This window comes from Triticum urartu, unplaced genomic scaffold (genome assembly GCF_003073215.2).
Source record: "Triticum urartu cultivar G1812 unplaced genomic scaffold, Tu2.1 TuUngrouped_contig_680, whole genome shotgun sequence".
Taxonomy (NCBI): Eukaryota; Viridiplantae; Streptophyta; class Magnoliopsida; order Poales; family Poaceae; genus Triticum; species Triticum urartu.
In genome coordinates this window covers 417-25,076 of record NW_024117590.1, presented here as the reverse complement: position 1 = coordinate 25,076, position 24,660 = coordinate 417, and the positions used below count along the sequence as shown (strand labels likewise).

General features: G+C 45.4%; 1 protein-coding gene across 1 annotated transcript; it reads right to left on the bottom strand.

Annotated features, from left to right (window-relative positions):
• Positions 1-19,554: 19,554 nt before the first annotated feature.
• Positions 19,555-20,748, bottom strand: LOC125531100 (cytosolic sulfotransferase 15-like). The gene has a single exon (XM_048695508.1). The coding sequence runs from the start codon at positions 20,745-20,747 to the stop codon at positions 19,737-19,739; it is 1,011 nt and encodes a 336-aa protein (XP_048551465.1). The 5' UTR covers position 20,748; the 3' UTR covers positions 19,555-19,736.
• Positions 20,749-24,660: the final 3,912 nt, after the last annotated feature.

Here is a 24,660-nt window from a genome sequence, read left to right as displayed (position 1 = left end):
GAACGTCTTCCCAAGGGGAACAAGTGCCCGACCAGTTTCGAGGAGGCGAAGAAAGTCGTGTGTCCTCTGGATTTACCGCACGTGAAATACCATGTGTGCATGAACAATTGCATCATTTATCGGGGCGAGCACGCGGAGTCTACCATATGTCCGGTGTGCGGCGTCACTCGATACAAGAAGAGGAAGAAAGCTCCTCGAAAAGTGGTGTGGTACTTTCCGATCACTCCTCGTCTACAGCGGTATTTCATGGACCCTAAGGTAGCAAAGCTCCTATGTTGGCATGCGGATAGGGAGGAGAAGAAGCGAGAAGATGACACAAATGATCCTGAGATAAATAAAAAAGACAAGATGCTGAGTCACCCTAAGGATGGGAGCCAGTGGCAAGCGTTGAACTTCGAACACCCAGAATTTGGGAAGGATCCAAGGAACATCGTGCTGGGCGCGAGCACCGATGGAGTCAATCCGTTTGGCAGCCAGAGAAGCACACATAGCACCTGGCCTGTGTTTGTGTGGATGTACAACCTTCCCCCTGGTTGTGCATGAAGAGGAACTACATTCACATGAGAATGCTAATTGAAGGGTCGAAACAACCAGGGAACGACATCAATCTGTATCTGGGGCTGCTGAAAGAGGAGCTAGACAAGCTGTGGAAAACGCCAGCCAATACGTGGGACGCTGAAGAGAAAGAATATTTCCCTATGAGAGCCGCACTGCTCACGACGGTGCACGACTATCTCGGTTACGGATATCTCGCGGGGCAGGTGGTCCACGGATTTTCTGGATGCGTTAGGTGCATGGATGACACAACGTATCGCCAGCTAGATAGAGATCCCGGGTCTTCGAAAACCATGTTCATGGGACATCGAAGGTGGCTTCGCGACGATGACCCGTGGAGGAAACGCAAGGATCTGTTCGATGGTGAAACCGAACTCCGATGACGCCCGCGTACGAGGAGTGGCAAGGAAATAGACGGGCTGTTGAAAAATTGGAAATATTTCCCACTGCCGGGAAACAAGCAAAAGGCGCCAGAGCTGGGAAAGAAGCGAAAGGCGCCAGAGCCGCTGCTGAAGGTATGGAAAACGAGGTCTGTTTTCTGGGACTTGCCGTACTGGAAGATCCACCATGTGCCTCGCAGCCTTGATGCCATGCATATCACGAAGAACGTGTGCGAGAGTCTGCTTGGTACCCTGCTCAACATGCCAGAGAGGACCAAAGATGGGCCGAAAGCAAGGGCAGACTTGAAATCAATGGGCATCAGGCAGGAGCTTCACGCTAATGATGATGATGATGATGAGGCGAAGCAGGACACAGAAAGTCGTCGCAAAGGCAAAAAGGCCAAGAAGACCGGAAATGACTACCCTCCCGCGTGCTTCACTCTAAGTCAGGAGGAGATCAAGCAGTTTTTCACCTGCCTCATAGGAGTAAAACTTCCTTACGGTTACGCAGGGAAGATAAGCAGATACCTAGACCCAGCGAAGCAGAAGTTCAACGGGATGAAGTCTCACGACTATCACATGCTGATGACGCAGATACTTCCAGTTGCAATCCGTGGGATCATGGACGCGCACGTCCGTGAAATGCTATTTGGCCTATGCAACTTTTTCGACGTCATCTCTCGGAAGTCGGTTGGCGTGAGGCAACTCAGAAGGCTACAGGAAGAGATCGTGGTGATACTATGCGAGCTTGAGATGTACTTCCCGCCCGCATTCTTCGATGTTATGGTGCATCTGCTGGTCCATATCATGGAGGATATCATCCAACTCGGGCCGACGTTCCGGCACAACATGATGCCGTTCGAAAGGATGAATGGTGTCATCAAAGGATACGTTCGCAACATGTCACGTCCAGAGGGAAGTATAGCTAGGGTTCTGACGTGCTTCTACTACAGAATTATCTAGGCATCGAGAACCCTTAGTCTGGCCCGTCAACAGGCACCGCGGAGGTCTCGCATGGATGGGCACCGTGAGGGTCGCCGCGAAATGTGTCGACTTCGAGGGTCGACTCGCGACTTAAAGAGCAACTAGTCGCCTACAACACATAGACGTGGTCCTTGGGTAGTAGAGCACAAAAACCTATGATACGTACAATGACCGAGCAACGAGGAGACGGGATATAATCAAAGACAAACTCATGCTTACGCGTTGGTTCAAGAAGCTTCTGTCGTACCCTTTCATGAGGATTCTTCCGACGGAGACATTCATATTTCTTATCACAGAGCAGCACAACTCTGTATGACATGAGCGTACGATATCAACAGAAGCTTACACATCTACACCGAGCAAGACTGAAGACGATGGTTATCTGAATCCGCGGAAGAACAATTCATATTTGCCTTATCACAGGGCGCCGAGCACAACCTGATGACCTATGAGGCGTACGATATCAACGGCTACACATTCTACACCGAGGACAAGGACATGAAGAGCGATGGTTATCAGAACTCCAGGGTAACGATGGAATCCTACACCGGTAACGACAAGGACAGATACTAAGGAAGGATCGAGGAGATCTGGGAGCTGAGCTACGCTGGAGAGAAGGTCCCGATGTTCCGTGTCAGATGGGCCAAGAGCGTCCTAAAAGAAGACCGGTATTTCACCACCATGGTTATACCCGAAGCCAAATCCAAGACCGCGGGCGCAAACGTCACCGCGAAAAATGAGCCATGGGTACTGGCTTCCCAAGTGGACCAATGCTTCTTCATTACAGACCCGTCAAAGCCCAGTCGTGTTGTCGTGAGGAGAGGCAAAAGGAAGATCATCGGAATGGATGGAGTAGCCAATGAGCAATACTTCGACAAGTACGGCGACCCGAAGATCGAACATGACGATGACGATGAAGTAGTAGCAGCATACACCACAAGAAGAAGCAGGACCACCCTACCTAAAGGACGCCCTCCCCCGCTCCACCGCCGCCGACGAGCACCCCCCGTTTCATATTCGATATTCATTTTTTTAAAAATAATAATAATAACAGTGTAGACTAAATTGTGTACATATTATTACTATTAGTTTATAAAAAATATTACTGTTTCATTTCATATTCATTTTCTAAAAAATGTTACATGAAAAAAATAAAATAAATTACTTCATGCGCACCTTTGGCTTGCCATTCTATTTATATAAAAAAAGATTACTAATGGCACTTCTGATGATATTTATAAAAAAGATTACTAATGGCACTCTGCCTGGTGCGCCATTGCTATGTAAAAAAAATATTCTAATGAGCGCACACCGCGGGTGCGCCATCTATACGATTCCCCCTCTCCCTCTCGCCAGATCCCTATCGTCCCTCTCCCTCCAATCCACCCACGCGCTACCCCGATGCCGCCGCCCCGACCCTCGCCGGGCTCCACCCCCACTGCCCCCGCGCCCCCCACCACCGCAGCTCCCCCGCGCCGCCGCCCCCGCACCCCCGCGCCCCCCACAGCAGCTCCCCCGCGCCCCCGCGCCCCGAGCCGGAGGACGAGGACCAGGAGGAGGAGGAGACGACGACTGCCTCTACCTTAGCTCAGCCAGGCCACGCGACGCCGAGCCGAGCGCCGCCTCCCTCGCCGTCCCCCCTCCGCCCGCGCCCGCGCACTCGACGTCCTCCCGCCCAAGCCCCTCCGCCCGCGCCCGCACCCCCGACGTCTTCCTCCATTCCTACATACCCTCCCCCGGGTGATTCCTCCCTTCTCCTCCACCCCCTCCCTTGCAAACCCTAGGGCCACATAGAGCTAGTAGCTAGATTGACAGTGATGGTTAGGAAGGATGGATCATGCCTTGATCGAGGGCAAACATTTTTCGGGGATTTAGTTTCCTTGGCCTTTCTTTACCTTGTCGTCAAGATCGGCATGGCACTCATGAACGCGGGCATCATTGGGTAGCTACTCTCTGTAGCTTCGTGTATTGTACCTGGATTAGCCGTGCTCGGCTTGTCTTTAGCTGAAACCGGGGTAGAGTTGTTGCTGCCTATGGACACTTTGGTGCCCAGATGCTTTGCAAAAGTGAGTGAAATGGGCCACTAGTGAAATGGAGCACTCCCAATCAAATTTCTACTATTGGTCTCCTATAAAATTATGAATCATGCAATATACCTTGTTACTAAGTGCATAATCAAGTGCCCTTTAGTTATTTACTATTTCAAAATGTCTTAAGCTGACACCTACTCTCAGCATATGACTCTAGCAGCTACTTGTTGTACCTATTTTGTTTCATACAGTACTGAATTTGTATGCCTATGCTTGATAATTTTGTTTCATATAGCTTTCTAGCTCCTTAGGGGGGTTGTTCCTCTTTACAGGTGTGTTAAACAGGGTTTTATGTGGTCATATGGAGTTTATTAGGTAGAGAAAGTACCTTGTGATTTTTCTAATTTTGGACATATATCAAGTCTCACCAAGACATCTTCATTACAACACTCAGCTTATCCAAGACATGTTCATTACATTCTAGACAGGATAGAAGCCTACTTTGTTTAGAAACAGAGTCAGAATTTGAAAAGGAAAACCCTTAAGCCAAACATACGACAAGCATTGACAACATAAGTGGAGACACTAATTTTCTCTGACTTGTGGAGGCTCTAATCCTCAGGGATCATGGCTAAAATAATTTTCCATGCCTGATTAGTGATTATCTGAATTAGTTTGTAAACTGTAGAGGTGGTTAGGCTCTGGTTAAAAATAAAAACAATAATAGAAGTTTTGCATTTTCTAAGTAAAAACCCCCACATATGCATCAGGATGTGATCTGTCAGAACCAAAGTAGACCTAGCTCTGCATTAGTTGTTTTGTGCTTCAAGTGTCCCAGTCAAGGACAAACTGAGTGGTTGCAAAATAATATTATGTGGTCAATGTGGATTTACTATTTTCTGGTGATAGTTCTGAATTGGTAAATAAGTTAACATGCATAAGTGAGACTTGGCATTTTAAAGCTTAGAGTCTTCAACTTCAACCATGAATTGGGATGATAATGTTATTTTGCCTTCTTAACGGAATGGTGTCATAATCAGAACAAAGCTGGTGCAAGTGCATACCTTTTTTTTACAAGTGCATCTGCACCTTCTGATCCATTTAGAGTTATCATAAATATATTTCCAAGGTTTTTTCATTTCACTGTAGAGTCTTTGCTTCTGGACTCAATGCACATTCATCAGTCATAAGAGATAAATACTAGTAAGTCAAGGGCACCAGAATTTGATCATGCCTCTTTTGAGAAGTATGTCTATTGATTCAAAATTGATGATCATCTTGGTCTATGTCGTTGAGCTTGTGTTATGCACTTCTGCGTTTGACAGGTAATGACTTGCAAAGATGATGATCATCTTGCTAGTTTGCTGGGTTTTGTCTCCGACCATTGTGTCGTGATGAATTTGCAGGTACCCCGAGAGGCCCTTGAGTTTGTCGGAATGTCGATTAACTTCCGTTCCGGCAAATTCGGGTACTCCATGTGTCCTATTTTCAACAAAGGTCATGCTGAAATTTTCTGTGAATTTTAGCATGACTTTGCTAAAAATAGGACATATGGGGTACTTGCGACTAATGCATGGGCCGGGGTATCTTAGTACTTAATTAAGTAGGATCAACTGCCCCTTTATTCTTGCTGCATTAAACCATAGGTTTTAGGGTGCCTCGGTGTCGATAAGAACCTAAATGATGAAAGCTTAGGCTTTTAGGGTGCCTCGGCATCGACAAACCCTAAATGATAAAACCTTGGCTTTTAGGGTGCCTCGGTGTCGATAAGAACCTAAATGATGAAAGCTTAGGCTTTTAGGGTGCCTCGGCGTCGACAAACCCTAAATGATAAAAGCTTAGCTTTTAGGATGCCTCGGTGTCGACAAACCCTAAATGATGTAGTTTTGAATTATGAACGTAGGATATGTCGTCATCGGACGACGAAAGTCTCCCGGGGGAGTGCGACTGGTGCCACGACGATCGAGGTCTGTGCGACATGCCTCACCTGGACGATGATCGGCGCTTCAGCATTAAGCTCGAGGAGACCTTTGAAGTTGAAACGGTACACAACGACGACAAGTGTTATTTTCATAATTAAGCATGACTTCAACTATTTCAACGTGTAATTTTCATCTTTTACAATTCAAGTATAGCTTATCCCATGCCATGCAAGACGCTATGTCTTGGCGAGGATGGATTTTGAAGACCATGAAATTTCTGAAACAAAGAAAATTCACCTAAGGACTCATCACGATGTGGACTTTGAAGTAAATCTATATAATTCTGAGAGCGTAACCCATTTTGGTTGCAAAAATTGGGAAGCATTTTGCAAGATGTATGGTTTTGATGAGGGTATGCTTATCACCATGGATCTTGGTAATCCTGACATCAACCAAGACAATATGGACATTTGGGTCCTTGTTGATATGCCTCCAGTTCTACCGCTATGTGAGTTTCTCAAACATAGTTATTAGCTAATTTATATTGTTTATTTCAAAATAGTTGACAGCTTATTTCCATTGACAGCTTATTTTTATTGTTCAAAGAATGTGCGGGAGATGGTAGACAAAACCCACTACACCGATGGCTCCAAATTAACAACTTACAAGGAGAAAAATCATCTGGTCGGATTTTGTACTGACATTGAGAATTACAATATCCACAATCAAACTCCTCAACATTATGGTAAATACGTGCCACTAGTGCATATGTTCAACTATGGTAACTACCATGGAGATACCCTGGTAAGATTTTTACTATTACGACATCCGTGCATCTTTTGCATACTTCTAGAACTAGTACATCATTGCTAACTATAAAGTTATTGCTATGTTTTTCAACAGATAATCCCAGAGAATTGTGTGCCTCATTTGATGTATAAGAAAGGTAGTCTTAATGTTTTGAACATACAGCCAGGTCATCCTACGAATCTCAACTGTCCATACGAGATTTCTAAAAGAAGTGGAGACATGAAAATCAAAGGATGGAAAAAATGTATGGATAGTCGTAAGGAGGTTCTTGGAAGCAAAAGGAAGCGAAGCGCAAGAATTGGAGACAGGATGTTCTCCATTCTCCATAATGGTGAGTCGGGGTCTATATTGTTTTATGCTATTTTAGCTTACATAGGGTATTTAGGTCCTGCCTAATACTGATGATCATGTGCTAAGAACAATTAAGTAGGGTTGGTTCGATGACTATCAAGATGATGATCGTATGACTTGTTATTAATAACGAGTAGAAGTTGTATGATGATGATTAGTAGGACTTGTTAGGATTAGTATTACTTCTGACAAACTCGCTACTCGCGGTCTCAAGACTTGTAATGTTCTATCTTTGTTCGGTCTTTTGAATTCGGAGACTAATATGATGAATTGTATTCGGAGACTAATATTCTATTGTATTCGATGAATCTGCTGTTGCTGTGTGCTACTGTCTATATTCTGTCCAATAATATATTTTGTAACCTATGCAAAAATCAGAAAAGTAAAAAAACCTAATATTCATACAAAGGCGCATCACTACAGAGTGCGACATTAGTATGCCAAAGTATACTAATGGCGCATCACCAAACAGTGCGCCATTAGTATGCCAAGTATACTAATGGCGCATCCATCCGCAGTGCCCCATTAGTGTGCCAAAGCACATGGTTTAATATGGCCCCTGGGAGGCATACTAATGGCGCATGGTGTTATATACTAATGGCGCACTGGGTGGTGCGCCATTAGTAATAAATACTAGTGGCGTGATACTAATGGCACACCAGTGATGCGCCATTAGTAGGCAAAACTGGTGCGCCATTAGTAGGCCTTTTCCTAGTAGTGATATTTCTTTCGGATAACCCATGCAGAAAGGTAGAGCTGGCAGAATCACAATTATGAATGGAGAACTCATCAAGAGCACTCTGGTTGTGATCTTTTGGTTCAAAAGAACTTCTGCCATATTGGCTCATGGTATTGGAAGAACGATATACCACGGGCCTCGAGGACTATCACAAGGTTACTAATATCTTAAGGGAACTAGCAAATACTAACAACATGAAGTAGGGTGAATCTTGGGTTCAAAACCAAGGAGTAGAATACCTACTAACTAAATAACATCACGAGATGCTTTAGAGAATGGTGGCCAGAATCATCACACTGGGAACACCAAACATGGCTAGATTACTAACTCTAAGATACCCTAGTGTCATAATAACAACTCCAACATATATGTCGAGACAATAGAGTACCTCAACTCACCGATTAGTGTGCTTAATCTGGCCCAAAAGGACATCGGGAACGGGAGGAAGGGATTTGCAGATGCATCACACTGTTTGGAAACCTGGGATGACTCGGACAGCATAACGGCTGTAAATGCTCAAAATGATTTGAGACATCCTGCAAAATGGTGGCATAACCACTCAACATCACAATATCAAGGTTCTGAGCCAGCTATGAATATATGGAAGTAGTAGGAACTGAACTGAGGCTTGAACTCAACAATCCTAGGCAACTACGGTTTAGTAACACATCATCCTGAGAGATAGAAGAGAAGCCTAGTTCTTAACCCCGTAGAAAAGATAAGATGACTCAAATGAGAAGGGCATAGGGTATAAGAAGAAGAAAAAAGAGCCTTACATTCCCTTCCACAATCAATTCTCTTATATAACTAAATCATTTCTAGACTCAACTTCGACCAGCTTGGCTTGGTAATCCTACAGGCAGTCAGGCTCTGATACCAAAGCTGTCAGGACCCCGATTCTAAGTCACATCGATCTAGCCGGTAACACCTCATATCACTTTGCGGCCTCACACACGGTATCCCCACGGGTGTCGCCTTACCATGGCTCGGGACCGTTTGCGCCTTTTGGCTCATGTATATGATAGTGTCGCTAGCATCCATATGACAGAGAACCCGGGCCGACATGACTAGTCGTGAACCCAAAGTGGCACTAACTTACGGGGACGGGCATACATGAATCAACATCGAGCATGTCGGTCAGCAGCGTGCGAATCCGAGCTGTAGCACTGGGCTAACAGGACTCCGGTGAACCGGCCTGTAGCAGGCTAGGCAGGACTCCGATGTCACCGCGTGACATTTCCCCGAGGGGACAGACACAGGAACGAAGTGAATCACATGCCGGCCAGTCAAGTGTTCAGGAGCAGTAGTGCTGGGCTAGCAGGACTCCGGTGAACCGGGCTGTAGCGGACTACTATGGCTCATGGAAGCACAAGACTACATTTCCCCATAAGAGAGGCTACCAAGGATAAACAACTAGGTTGTCGGATCCCACACATACCAAGCATTTCAATCATACACAGAATATGCTCAATATGTGCAATACAACATGGCATCACAACAAGACTCTACGACTCAGAGTATTTATTCATTAGGCTCCGAGGAGCGAGATATTACAAACATGGGTCTCATGACCCAACATACAAAGCATACAAGCAACAAGCACATGCTGAAGCTTAACTTGTCTGAGTACAAACAACTACAAATGAAGAAGGTTGAGAAGCCTGACTATCTACAAGACCCTCCCAAGGGTACAAGATCATAGCTGAGGTAACAAGCTAAACGTCGAAGTCCACGCGGAACTACTAGCGAGACTGAAGTCTCTCTTCAAAACATAAATTAAGCCAATGTGAGTAAAAATATACTCAGCAAGACTTACATCAGAACTAACTACATATGCATCATTATCAACAAAGGGATGGTGGGGTTTAACTGCAGCAAGCCAGCTTTGACTCGGTGGCTATCCTGAACTACGACTGCAAGTAACTCTTTTGCGGTGGCGCACACGAGCCCACATATTCACCATATCAATACTCCACTATGGATCCGCTCCCGTCTCCCTACGAGAACGCCATCCATAGCACTCACGCTTATCTTGCGCATTTTAGAGTATCCACTTCCACTTGTCTATGAACTATGCAAGGGGTCCAAGTTTCCATATCCATGGAATCCGGCTATTCGAATAGATAATGATAACCCTGCAGGGGTGTACTTCTTCACACATGCTCTCGCCACTTACCATCATGTACACATCGTGTATCTCGGCAACCTTCAAGCGGAAGCCTGGCGAGGGAGTCGGCCACGACCTGACTAACCAACAAGTCTCTAGTCCAGGTTTATCGCCTATTCGGGTTCCATCCGCAAGGAGATCCGGCCGGGGTGTCGCTCACGACCCCAAACGATGTGTGCAGGGTTCCCAAGCCGACCATCCGGGTGCCACTTGGTACACCGTGCCACTGTGCCTAGTCTGTCCCAAGCCCACCTGTGCCGGGTGCCACTTGGTAGACTACTAACACTACCTACAAACACCAGAAACTAGTTGCAACTCCTGGACAGAGATCGAGTTGATTAATAAGTCGAGAGGTGTCGAGTTACCGGAACCCAATGTGTGGTAGTAACTGTTCATGGATCACAAACACAGAGCTCAGTTCCTGAGGACGGCTGCAATGAGACAACCCACCATGTACTCCTACATGGCCTCTCACCGCTACCTTTACCAAATCGTGTTCAGACACTTAGCTCACACACAGTAGGACATGTTCATCACCATTCCAATTCATTCTCGATGAATCAGACCTGACTCAACTCTAAGCAGTAGCAGGCATGACAAACAAACATGAATGAGTAGGCACATCAGGGCTCAAACAACTCCTACTCATGCTAGTGGGTTTCATCTATTTACTGTGGCAATGACAGGTCATGCAGAGGAAAGGGGTTCAGCTACCGCAGCATGTAACAGTTGAAACATTGTTGTCCTAATGCGGTAAAAGAGAGCAGGAGCGAGAGTGGGATTGTATCGGAATGAACAAGGGGGTTTTGCTTGCCTGGCACTTCCGAAGATAGCATTGGGTCTTCATTAGTGTCAACGATCAAATCGTCGGAACGTCGTCTACTGAGAGGGGACAAACACCGGCAATAGAGGGAAACACAATCAATGCAATGCAACAATATGATGCATGAATGTGACATGGCAATATGCTGTTGATTGGCCTAATGCAACTAGCAACAAGTTAAATGGAGTTGGTTTGAACACTAGGTTTAAATTCAAACTCCATATGTGCTTTATTAAATGCCATTTATTTGAATTGTCCTAAACAGAGGATATAAGTTGCTCTAACATGCATGAAAATGCCATAAACAGATTCTTTGGATTTTTCTGATCATTTGTCATATATAATTTGTTTCATTTGGAGTTATGGTTGAATTTCTATGATTTTTAGTAGTTTATACTATTTTCTAGAATTTCCTGAATAAGAATAAATCCAGAAAAGGCATTACTGCGTCAGCATTGTGTCATGCTGACCTCAGCAGGTCAACAGACCCGGTCCAGGTCAAACCTGACCAGTGGGACCCACTGGTCAGTGTCTCAGTGCTGTTTAGGGACGCTGACGTGTGGGCCTAGTCAATGGTCACGTCAACATGGTCAATGCTGACATGTGGGGCCACTGGGATTAGTTAATACTAAGCAGAAACTTAATCTAAGCTTAATTAGTTGGCGGGGCCCTTCTGTCAGTCTCACTAGGTGGTAACTAACTACGTCATTAGCCTAAACTAATCTGCCACGTCACATCGCCGGAGTTACGCCGGCGGCGACCAAAACGCGGCGGAGACACACTGGGTTGGCTCGGGTTTTGCCCACGGTCAACCAAATCGACCGTAGTTTGGTCCTACGCGTAGCTGGGACTCGCGCGCATCTGGTAGGGCAAACGGAAGGGGCTGGGGTGGAGCGAGCTCGCCGGAGTCGAGCTCGTAGCGGCGGCCGGCGTTCAGGTGTTGAGCTAGACCGGGCTACAGAGCACGGGGAGATGGATGGGTGTGTGCGTTATGCTCAAGGGAGTGCGGTCAGTTCGGTGGTGAGCTCAGACGCGAGTGGCGGTGGCTAGAACAACGGCGGCGTTATGCGCGGCTGAGCCAAGCTCTCGGCCATGGCGGAGATGCATCCTGGAGCTCGCGAACGCGAGGGGGAAGAGAGGGTTTCAGCACGGAGGCTCACAGCGGGTCTGGCAGCAACAACGGCGAGATGCTTAGCGGGCTCGGGGAGGCTTTGGAGTAGGCGAATCGTCGGCGGCGATCCACGGCCGAAGGTTGAAGACGGCGGCCTAGGCGAGGCTGCGGCGCATTTGGCATCACGTGGCTTGGTCGAGAGGAAGAGGGAGTCACGGCGGAGCCTCTAGGCGGTACGGAGAGGGGTAGGGTGGCCGGTGGCGACGGTAACGGTGAGCGACGGCGACGGGCGTGTTCGGTCGTGCTCGGAGAGGGAACTAGAGGAGAGGGAAAGAGCTCCAGAGGGAGGGGGGGGTTAGAGGGGGTCGAGGGCGGTCCAGAGCGAGGGGACCAGCACGGGGAGGCCAAGCAGGAGGTGGCGCTGCTCGGCTGCGGCATGCCTGGCATGCAGGTGCTCCTACTGGCAGCAGCTTGAAGAAGCTCGCTGGAGCTAGTGGGTCGGACCTCTCTGGTGGGCTGGACCAGCAGGAGTTGGGTCAGGTGGACTGGACAGGTAAGCTACAGGTAAGGTTGCTCTGTTTTATTTTTCTGTTATGTTTTCTTTTGTTAAATATTCTGCCACTGTTCAAAATTCAAAACAGTGACAAAACCCTTTGAATAATTTTATGTTGCAAAATGGACATTTCCAAATGCACATAAAATGTTTCAAAGATATTTGAAATTATATTCTAGTTATATGAATATAACTCAAATTCAAATAGCTATTGATTTAAATTCAGAGTCCCAAAAATAAATCCTTAAAAATGTTCCTAAATTCTGGTTTGACATATAGCTCTTGCCAAAATTCTCAAACATTGCAAAAGGACATCTTGGAAACAAAGAATGAGATTTCCAGGGTTCTTTGCCCTTCTTTTATTTAAGTTTATGAGGCTTCCAGTTTCCTCAATTCCAAGTTTCAGAAATTTAGACATGATGCAAGCAAGATACAAACACTAGGCAGCACCAGAAGCTAGGGACGTGACAATAGTATTCGAGGAAAATATCTTGCGGGAATTCTCTGTGCTCCAGTGCTGATGTAAGTACCTGTTGTATATCACTATATTTTTACATCAGCATGTATTTTGTTAATCGGCCTTAATCTAACCTTTATTTGATCTAAAATTAGTTGTAGCAAAATGTTAAAGGCGCCAATGTTGATTTTTGTAAGGAAAACTGCCTGGTAGTTTTGCGTACTGAGCTGCATGAATGTGCTATCTCATATCACACACATTACTGAATTGTAGTGTTTCTTTGGTTGCCCATTCATTCATTGTGTCAATGTTGCTTTCGTATTACCTTACCTGGCTGATGATAGTTGTGACATATTGTGCTAATTTGGTGTAGGCTAGTTGCCCAAACGTTCGTTGTGTCAATGTTGCTTTCCTATTATCTGACTTGACCAATGATAGCAATGCTAGTGTGTTAATTTTATGCAGGCTGCTGAAGATAAGAAGACAAACTCTGAAAACAGCAAGGCAACCCCATTGTTTCTTTCCAGTAAATCTAGGCCAGGTAATATGGCAATAACTCATGATTAATCTGTTTGGTTCCCATCCTAATTTATGTTATGATGCAGTGGTCAAGACACTCTCCACTATCAATAATACAAGTCCGCCAAAATCGCCATCTGAATCTGTTCAGTATCCTCTGTCTCGAATGCGACGGAATAAATGTATGTTTGTGAACCAATTAATGGCTGAAGCAATGATGGAAATGGTGGATGAATCAGGGGTGCAGAGTCGTGTGACACAACAACTAATCAATGTTTTCAAAGACTGTGGAAAAGCAGCAAGAACTTGCCCACATGCTTATGGGCGTCATTTGTGCTGAGGTTGCAGATTGTGACGTTGTAGATGGTTAGGTTCTGCTCATTTATTTGCACTGGCATCAATCTTTGATTACCCAGTGGATGTAATTTCCTGTAATATATTCTGGATGTGCAACGTTATTCCCTGTATGTCGTACCTTTGCTCGTCGTAATGGACTCAAATTATCTAATTTGGCCTAAAGACATGAACGAACTTTAGTGGGCCCATTAAGTTAATGGGCCGTTACTAGGCCGAAAGTTAATGGTCAGCCCTCTTACCTCCCAGGTCGTTAACAGGCCGACATCGAAGCGGGCAACAGGTGGCCCTAATTTATTTCACGGGCCGTTAACAGGCCATTATTAAGTTTGGGCTACATATGGCCCAACTATACTGTAGGCCTTTAGCAGGCCGAAAGAGACAGCAGGCTTGTATTGGACCATGAAGAGCATGGGCCGCTAAGAGGCCGAAAGTCAGGTCGTATTGTACACGGCCCAACTGTGTTGTGGGTCTTTAGCAGGCCGAAAGAGAAACCGGGCTGGTATTGGACCATGAAGGGCATGGGCCGTTAAGAGGCCAAAACTAAGATCCGACTACAAATGGCCCAACTCATTTATGGTTCATTAACAGGCCGAAAGGCACACAGGGCCGGGAATTGGCCAACACTTAAATGGGTCGCTAAAAGGCAAAAACTCAGGTCCGACTACAATGGGCCCAACTGATTTATGGGCCGTCAACAGGTTGAAAGTGACACCGGGCCAGAAATTGGCCCAACACTTAAATGGCCGCTAAAAGGCCGAAACTCATGTCCGACTACAAATGGCCCATCAGATTTATGGGCCGTCAACAGGCTGAAAGACACACCGGGCCGGAAATTAGCCCAACATTTAAATGGGTCGCTAAAAGGCTGAAAGATGTACATCCTGAAAATTGGCCCATCCATTAAATGGGCCGTTAACAGGCCGAAATCTCATCAGGCCGATATTGAGCCCAAATATATAGCGGGCTGTTAACGGGCTCGAACTGATGATGGGCTACAATAGTGTCAAATCTTTAACGGGCCGAATTGGCACATCTCGTATGGGCCGTGGGCTTAAATGGACCTGACACAAGTAGGCCTTATATGGGCCGGCCTGCTAACTTTTACTGGGCCGGCCTTTTCACCGGAATGGGCCACTGTTGGGCCGTGCCACGTGTCGACCTATCATAGGCGCCTCCTGTTCAATGAGTGGATGACATCTGTCCCAACGATGAGCCGACACATGTTTCCTCTATCCAATGATGATTTTACACGTGGAAAATCCCCATTGGTCGGTGCTGTTAACGGGTTATCGGATCCAAAACCCGACTCGATAGCTTAACGACGTTTCATTACGGTGGATGCCACGTGTCGGTCACCCTTGACAAAAGCACTTCTGTGACGCGCGATTTATCATCATGGAAGTGGACACTTCCGTGATGATAATTTTGATAATGTCATGGAACACTTCTACGACAGCACAGGTATGACTATCTTGATTCTGTCATAAATTTGTCATGGATGTACATGCATGACAAAAAAAGCGACCTACTGTGACAAACACGTATCATCACGGAAGTGTATTTTTTTTATAGTGCTAATGATGATATATTTTGACATCTTATTTTGCATTAAGTTGTGGTAAACTCTTCTGACATGACCAGGAAATCTGAAGTTTGCACAAATCAGTTGCTGATGGAATTGATGCAAGAGATGGTTTTCCACATCATCTCGCTCCTGTTTTCCCTGCCAACCACGTTGTCATGTTATTCAGGTTGGACTTAAATAGGTCGGCCTATCTACCAATTAGCACATCTCTCAAAAGTTTGCACAAATTAGTTGTTGATGGAATCGAAGCAAGAAATGGTTTTCCACATCATCTCAATTTAAGCATCATTTAAAAGTTAGTTGTTTTTTCTTTCTTGTCATCTTCAGTTCACCTTTGACATTGATATGCATTCAAACTCCAATTAGATGTTAATGCACAATTATTCCTTTTCTAACAAACTTATTTTCATTGTCCATGAAACTTGAGAAAATCACTCGCAAGTTTTTGAGGGAATTCTGGTATTGACAAGAAATATAGAACTGTGCAATTCACAAGTAAGGTAGCATCGATTTCTCCCTAAAAAAACTTGTGCCCACAATAGCAATAAATATGCTCTTTTGCACTTCTCATAAATTAGTGTCAATGGATATTTGCCTGTTTAATCAACTAGGATTGAGTGGTCTTTGTGCTAATGCTTATCTGTTATGAAGAAAATTGTTGGGATTTTTTCTTGCATCTGTAAGGTTCTAAAAACTGCAGTATCACTCGATATACTTGGGCTCGTTTTTTATTTTTCTGGGAAACCTGAGGAACACCCGGACATTTCCCACAAGTCTTAGTTCGGTTCAAATATGGAGAAGATTTCAGCCTACCTAGATTTTGATATTGTTATGTTAATCTCGTCCATGAACTTCTATCAATTTCAGATTAAGGACACACCCTTCAGAAATTATTCAGACTGCCATATCTACAGTTTATGTCATGAATTCCATAGCTCATGTTCAGAAGATCGATCCCTCTGTGCTCTGTTGCAGGTCTTCGACACATTGAAATAGCTTGCTCAAATTTTCCATCATGCTGGCCTGATAGAACGTAAAGAGAAGACTGATATTATCTTGAAAACAGTCTGTCGTACATTCATTTTCTAATTATAGGTTATGCACCCAAATGCTGAAAAAGAGATGATGTACTAATATGTGGTACTTCTGCGAAAAAGTTTATTCAGTACGCGAGCCAAATATTAGGTACCTTGGCCTGGTAAGGTATATTTTTTTAAGACAATTAAGTCGTATTGGAAGATGGAATGAGAAGATTAATTCTTTGAATATGTGATTGCAATCGAATGCAGCCAGGTCACACGCACACAAACTTGGTTAGTTTGGCCTCTTTACATATGTCATTATTCACAATCTCAATGCAGCCAAGTCACATGGGCCAGGTCTGCGTTGACCTATGTCTCTTTGCTATGCTGATGTCTCTCCAGAAAATCATCATCATTACGCCAGTCACACATTGAGGTACAAAATGACGTCTACCACATCACTACGCCATGGCTCTCTGGAAATCATCTCTGCGACATTGCCTCTCTCCAAGCGTCCAGGTAAGTCGACCAATTCCATACCTCGTTTTTCATTGTCGAAATCTAACAAACCTTAAATTTCACCCACTGTTCATTTAATAGAACATACGGCTTTGCCCGCAAGAAACATGAATTTGTTTGCCTCACTAAACTGGTTACCTCTCTATTCGGTCTGAGTATGGATCAGTGGTTCAGAACAATATAAGGGAGCTGAAGACAAAAATTGCATGGAGTGATGTTTTTGAACAATAATAAAATGTAACATAATCTCCTAGAAACGAATCAATTTGGGAAAGCACAATAAAGCCCTCAGAAGATGTTTTAACTACACTCAAACTAAATATGTAGCCTTTGCATGCACAATATGAGTGAACTATGTAGCGCTAACAAGAGAGGTTAATTTTTCTGTTTATATATGCGAACTATGTATGGGTTTCTGCAGTTTTCATTAAAAGAATCCTTTCGACAACACATGTCAAAGCATCTTATGGAAGGACAGAATTGGTTAAAGCACATGCCCAAGCTGTCAAACTATCTATCAGAAGTGAGCATTCAGATGTTCAATTGATACTCATACATGGAGGGACAGAAGTGGCTAAACTGCAGAAATGTTAGATCTAATGGAGAGCGGCGTTTTGGTGCCTCCTTTTGTTCGTAATATATATTTCAATATTGCACATTTGACAAAGAAGATATATAAGTAAGTACTGATCATTCATTGGTTCCGAACTAAAACAATTAACTGATTTAGTGAGTAGCAAAATTGTGTTAGGAAAGAACTGCACAAATGAATTCCAAGCACTCCCCTAATATATATCATAAGGTTTGTTGGGAGGTTAATTTGTAACCATGTAATATTTTAAAAAATTCAGGTTGGGAGCTTAATTTGTAATATATAATATGTACTCCCTTTGTAAAGAAATATAAGAGCTTTTAGATCACTACATGTTCTAAAAGGTCTTATATTTGTTTATATAGGGAGTAACAATTAGCATTTTGTTAAGTTCTGTTGCAAGATATCTTTACAAGTAGATCTACTGATAAGTACTCCCTCTATAAGCAAATTTGTTTACATGGGAAATATCATATATCATGCAGTCCATGTTATTTGATATTGTTGCCACAGATCTTTATTTCAATCTACGCACACACAACTTTCTGTTTAAAATAAGCAAAATTTTGGTTTCTGCCAAAATAATTAGACAAAACAAGATACCAATTATAGGCACCATATTGATGTCCGTGACATGTTGATCCACAAAATTAATTAGCTCAGAGTTATCTCTGGCATGCGATGGTGAAGTTAGAAAACTCACTACACAACATTCGGGGACAGTCGGACAGAAATATAACCTAGGGAGCTAATTGAGATGAGGACAACCGGGTCGGCAGCAGCAACAGACGAGTAGGGTGGGTGGCATTAGAAGGGGCGAACTTGAGTGTCTGTGGTGTCAATCCTTCAGTGGTCACCGCACTCGGAGAAGGTGGTGGTGCTATGGTGAGTAGCAGGTCGCATCGCCGTGGCGTTCCTACCGGCGTGATGGTGTGCACTCCTTGGCACTAGGAATCGGTTGGGTCGACCTCGTCATGGAGATTGACGGCGTGGCTTCGCGACTATGCTTGCGCAGCTCAGCTGGGGTAGAAGACAGGGCTCGACGACGAGTGTGTCATCCCTCCTTGCCACGCCCCAAAACTGTGTCCTAGGTCGTCCAACCCACATAAGAACGAGTCGGCAACGTGGCCGACACTAATGGAGAGCTAATATCCCTACTACACCTCCCGGTTAAATCCCGTTGCCCTTGATGCCAGACCGGCGGATGGGTGGGCTCGGTGTCGAGGCGACAACATGAGAGGTTGTTGGGGAGAAAGGGAGGCGGGAAGAAGAGGGGGTGCGTGACGCCATGGAGGGGAGGACAGGCAACAGGGAGAGGAGAGTGTGAGCTTCGCCTTGGCGTAGAGCGGAGGTGTTGGGGGAGAGATGGAGGCGACAACGCTATGGTGGGGAGATGAGATGTGGCAGCGCCCGGTGGCTGGTTGGCTGTGTGAGGAGAGCAGGAGGCGGTTGTGGGGTGAGTGAGTGAGAGGTGTGAACATTTTTTCTTAAAGAAAAGGAGAAATGAGCAGTTGCTATGAGGTGACATAAGTGCCTCATAGCCTAGCCTACAATTAGAGAGAAGACCATTCAAGTGACCTATAGGTAGCCTACAATTTATTGCTTACGAATATCGGGATGCGAATCACATGGTATTATGCAAATGAAGCTAAAGACAACATTCCTCACATTATTGTATGCAAGTAAATCTTAGTTTATAATAGAAAAACAACTGATCATTGCTCTCTATGTACACATCGTTCAGTTAGATTTTTATGAACTTACATCGCAAGTGAAGTGGACTTCAATTGCTTTTTGATTGCTATGGATTATCACTTCTATACATGTATTATGCTTATATATGTAACCGGAAAAAAAATCTATGGCCCGTGACAACGCATGAGCATTCTACTAGTTTACAATGTTCTCCGGACCAGAACCAAGCCAAACCACAGTTTTAGTACAAGGTGCACTGATTATGTCTTAGTGTTACCTCTGAATGTTACGAGATCCTTTATTTTCTCCGCATTACGAGATCCCGAAATTATGATGGGATAACAATTAAACTAAAAAACGTGTGAATAGGAGAAAAATTCTTGTACTCAGACAAAGTCTTATCTTTTTTATTCACAGACTTTCAAGATGCTCATGGCATGTCGAGCCACTCACCTTTTTTTTTTACAAAAGACAACACCGTTTAAAGAAACTTCTTTAGTCCGAAATGTGTATGAGACTATGAGTACGAAACAGAGGTGTGCAGATAAGAAAATAGAAATGCAAATCAGAAGGCGAGTCCAGATCCCTTGAGCCTGTCTTTGGTGATCTGATCCATGTTTTCCCCCATCTCTCGGCTCATGTGGTTCGCCCAGTCCCCAACTTGTCCTTTTCTAAAGAAGGCTGAATTAGCAGGAAACCTGTGATCTCCGTGATCATTGACAACACTTACCTGGTTAACCTGTAGGCTCGTCACTGTCTCAAAGCTGCAGAGCCTCGCCACCTCTTCCGGGACACCAGAGCTTTCCTCCTCCTGGCTGAAAGGGACACGGAGGAACGCTGCAAGCTTTTGCACGACTCTCACCGAGTCTTCCTTGATCTCTTCGTACTTCAAGAAAAGGACCTTGTCCGGCGTCACCAAGCTTGCCTTCCAGTACTCCAGGTAGTGCTCCCAGAAAGGCCCGTAAGGCGAGAGCCCCCGGCAGAACAAGTCGTAGGCTTTGTCCAGCTCCATGGTGGAACCGTGGAAGATCTTGTTGTCGAAGTGCCACTGCCACCGAGACACGAACGTGTCCTTGGGGTCTCGGCAGAGGTACACGACGCGACGGCCGCTGGATGGGCTCATCCCCGGCGGGAGCAGCGACATGGGAATGTGCGTGGAGAGAAGCCGAGGAGACGCAAGTGCATTGAGGTCGGTATGGTCCCCGCCCGGGCCGTGGAACTCGATGCTCAGCACGAGCTGGTGAGGGTGGTGGGTGAGGAGGGGGTGGTCGCCGAAGCCGTACCGGCTTCGGTTGGTGATGGCGAAGGCGAGGGCCTTGAGCCAGGTGGTGCCGCTTTTGGGCTGTGTGGCAAGGATGATGTCGTCATCCCGGGGCTTCATGGTGGCCTGGGCCAGCAGGATCCGCTCCAGCACCGTGGACCTCAGCCAGTAGTTCTTGTACAGAACGAGCGGCCCCGAGCACCAGTCATCACTACTTGTTGGGAGCGTGGATATCAAATCTTTGGGGCTTATTGATTTGGATGGTGCAGCGCTCATGGTAGCACCGTCTTCTACCTTGGAAGGAGCCTGAGCCATGTCCCCCTTCTTGCTGTACGGTGAGGCAGTGGAGGTGCCATATTATAGGGACAAGGCGTGGTATATACTACATTGCATTATTTTCTTTTCATTTTCTTTCTAAATTGCAGTTAGTGGCAACTGGATACCTAACTCGCATTAGATGGTTTTGTTATGAGCAGCGGGTACAACCACTGAAACTCCTCTGACCGCCAGGTACAGCGAGGCAATCGATGCGTATGATCGAGCTGCCCTATTTTACGAGGAAAAGGCGTGTTAGTGCACTTTTCTTTTTCCAAATTATATAGTAGTACTAGTCGTCAGCGGCAACCGGGTAACCTTTTTTCTTAAAAAGCAATCATGGCTAGTTTTGTTAAAATTAAATAATTGTACATTGTCTCCGAGCTTGCTGATCAAGGTGTCAAGCGACGCGTTCATCCAAACAAGAGAAAGTTCAATATAAAAACTATGATTACTTAGCTCATATGCCGCTTGATTAGATGGCCGATAACAATGTTTAAAGATGATCTTTCCTATTGACATAGTTGTGTCTACACACTCCATGAAATAGCTGGCGTCACATCCCACCAACCATCTACTGTTCGGTGCAAAAGTTGATCACTTGCATAGAATCAGACTCGGCTTCTAGAGTCTAGACCATTGAACTCTAGAGAATTGGCCAAGTCAAGTCCATCTCTCATGGCCATAGCTTCATTTGTAACCACATGAGCAGCAAAAGATATATACTTGCATTGAGCAGCTATAAAGTTATCATTGTCACCTCTCAGGACAGTTGTTATTCCTTCGTTCTCATAGAATGTTGCATCCGCATTTAGCTTAACGAATTTTGGGTCCCGTTTACACTATTTTTGCTCCTGAGCCACACTAGCAACCGGCAACCTAACCAACGTATTTGATGGGAGTCTTTCTTTTCCTTGGTCACATGTGGGCACAAGGTACAACCATCACCGAAATTAGCCAAATCATCTGGTAGCCACCGGGGCACTGTATCAGCCCCCCTCTCATCTTTTGCTCACCATACAAAGGCTGTCGCTTCATCATTGGTAACATAAAATTCCTGCCGAACAGGTAAAAAGGGCAGAAGCACGGCAGCCGACGAGCCCTGCTAGGATTGCATGCATGCAACACTATGTTAGTTGTGGCACAACTAGAATTTTGGGGGTTTGTGGCCGATGTCTAGTGGCGCACCTGGCCCTAACCCAATCTGCAGACTCCCCTCTCCTTGCTGGGCGTCGAATCACTCACGCAGGCTCGCCCCTTCCCCCTCATCGCAGGCTCCTCTGTGGGCTACTGGGCGCACGCCGCGTGATGACCTGCTATGGGCGCCGGCTGCAAACTATCAATAGCAACATGCTCTCTGGTGGCAAAATGGACTAAAACTAACCTCGAGGCGCAACTATTTCACAAACTAAACCATGGACGATTTTTTTTACCTAGCTAACCCTTTTGTGTAGCGCCAGACAGATCGGTGTTGCACTACACTGAGTAGCACCTGACTGACAGGCGCTACACTCTGTCCAGTGTGGCACCCCAAGGTAAGACCAGGCCCCACCCCTAATTTTGCAGTGCCTAGGCGAAAGGAGCTGCACTACCTTGTGCAGCGCCTAGGTGAAAAGAGCTGCACAATCAGCGCAATTTGTATGGAAATATGTGATGGTTGTTTGGCATTTTGCTAGGGTTGGGCTTTTTAGTATGTTTGGGTTAGGGTTAGGGTTGTTAGTATATGTTAAGGTTAGGGTTATTGCTAGGGTTAGGGTTGTTTGGGTTAGGGTTAGGGTTGTTAGTGGAAACGTGGATCTAGATCTCCTCTCTCTTTTCCCTCAAGAACTAGCAAGAATCATTGGAGGGATTGAGAGTTAGCAAGCTCGAAGAAGGTCAACAATGGGGGAAGAACACGAGCTAAAAGGATAAGGTTCATTGGGGAAGAAGACCCCCTTTTATAGGTGGGGAAAAATCCAACCGTTATGCTCACAGCCCGCACAGAGCGGTACTACCGCTCCAAGGAGCGGTACTACCGCTAGGGCGGAAGTACCCCTTTGAAAAACAACAGCGAGGAGGCAAAAGGCCAGAAGAACCGCCGGAGCGGTACTACCACTCGTCCTCATGGTACTACCGCTCGACCTCACGGTACTACCGCAAATGGTAGCGGTACTACTGCTTGCGAGCGGTACTAAAAAAATACATCCGGGCCTACCACCGCAAGACTTGGGACGAGTTTTTGGTCCGGAGCGGTACTACCGCTGTAGGAGCCGCGGTAGTATTGCTCTGGAGCGGTAGTAAAAAATTATATCCGCTCCAATTCGCGGTAGTACCGTTGCAGCCTTTTCAGAACACCAAAACTGCCACAACTTTTGCAAACGGACTCCGAATTCGATGAAACCAAGTTTGTTGGAAAGCTAGCGACAAGGGCTAACACAATCTTCAAAGAAATATCAATAAGAAGCAAATGAGAAAAGGCCCATAAGAAAATGGTGAGAACCCTTCCTCGGAAAAGACCGGTAAAACCTACAACACCGAAAACATCATAGAAGACGCATGCGAACTCCGTTTTCGATGAACTCAAGCTTGTCATCAAGATGACCATAAGCTCTAAGACTCACAAAGAGAACCAAACAAGAACCAAGAAAGATGATGCAAGGATGCAATGGTTTGAGCTCTCTACTAACGATACGATCAAGCTACCAACTTGAGAGCCCCCCTTGATAGTACGGCAAACGATCCTATAACCCGGTCTCCAAACTACCACCATGAGACCGGTAAAATAGAAAACCTATCCAGGGCAAACCTTTGCCTTGCACATGGTCCACTTGAGCTAGATGATGACGATCTTGACTCCCTCAAGTTGGACCACCTTTCTTAATTGTGTTGGCTCGATGAAGACTAGATGATTGCTCCCCCATAGTCCACTATGGGTGAGCCACTCTTCGGCACATCTTCACAAGTCCATTGTCACCACAATGGACGGCAAGCTTCAAGCACTTGATCTCTTCGCGATCATCCACTTGAACTTGCACACGGCAATCTTGATGACGATCACCACTTGATGTCATCCTCTCCATGGGTTGAGTGATATCTTCCTCTTGACACAAGCCCATGAACACGTACCTAACCCCACGTAGAACTCTCACATAGACCATGGGTTAGTACACAAAGCACAATGGACAATGCTTACCAAACCATGGGATCACTTGATCCCTCTCGGTACATCTTCTACGCTTTGTGAGTTGATCAAGTTGATTCACTCTTGACTTAGTCTTGATCAACCTTGAATCTTTCCAACTCTCTTCATTTGGATGATGTCTTGAAGGTAAACATGAATGATCACACAATCTTCTTCTTCAAGACATGCTTGCAATAAGCTCAACTCTCACATGAGCAAGATTTGGATAATTCCTTAATAGCACCTTGGTCAACACAAACTCTCCTTGAAACCAACACATGTACTCCAAGAAAAGCCTATGGACAAAACCTTCAAATATAACTCAAGGCAACCATTAGTCCATAGAGATTGTCATCAATTACCAAAACCAAACATGGGGGCACCGCATGTTCTTTCAATCTCCCCCATTTTAGTAATTGATGACAATCATTTTCAAGAGAGTTTATACAAGGAATTATGCATCACCATGCACTGCAACAACCAATAATGCATGCGAATGAGATGCAAAAGCTAAGGAAACATAAACCAAAGCTTCTCCACAAAACTCTCTGAAACTTCTCCCCCATTGGCATCGATTGCCAAAATGGGCGAAAAGCTTAGAGGGACAATATAGATTGTGGTCCTCCATAAATTGTGTATTTCTCAACAAGAGAGTGGAATGCAATACACACATCCAACGGTAAATACTTGGAGGAAGACAAACTATATTGAGGCCCAAAGATTGCAAAAGGAGATATGCCAGAAAGACATAAC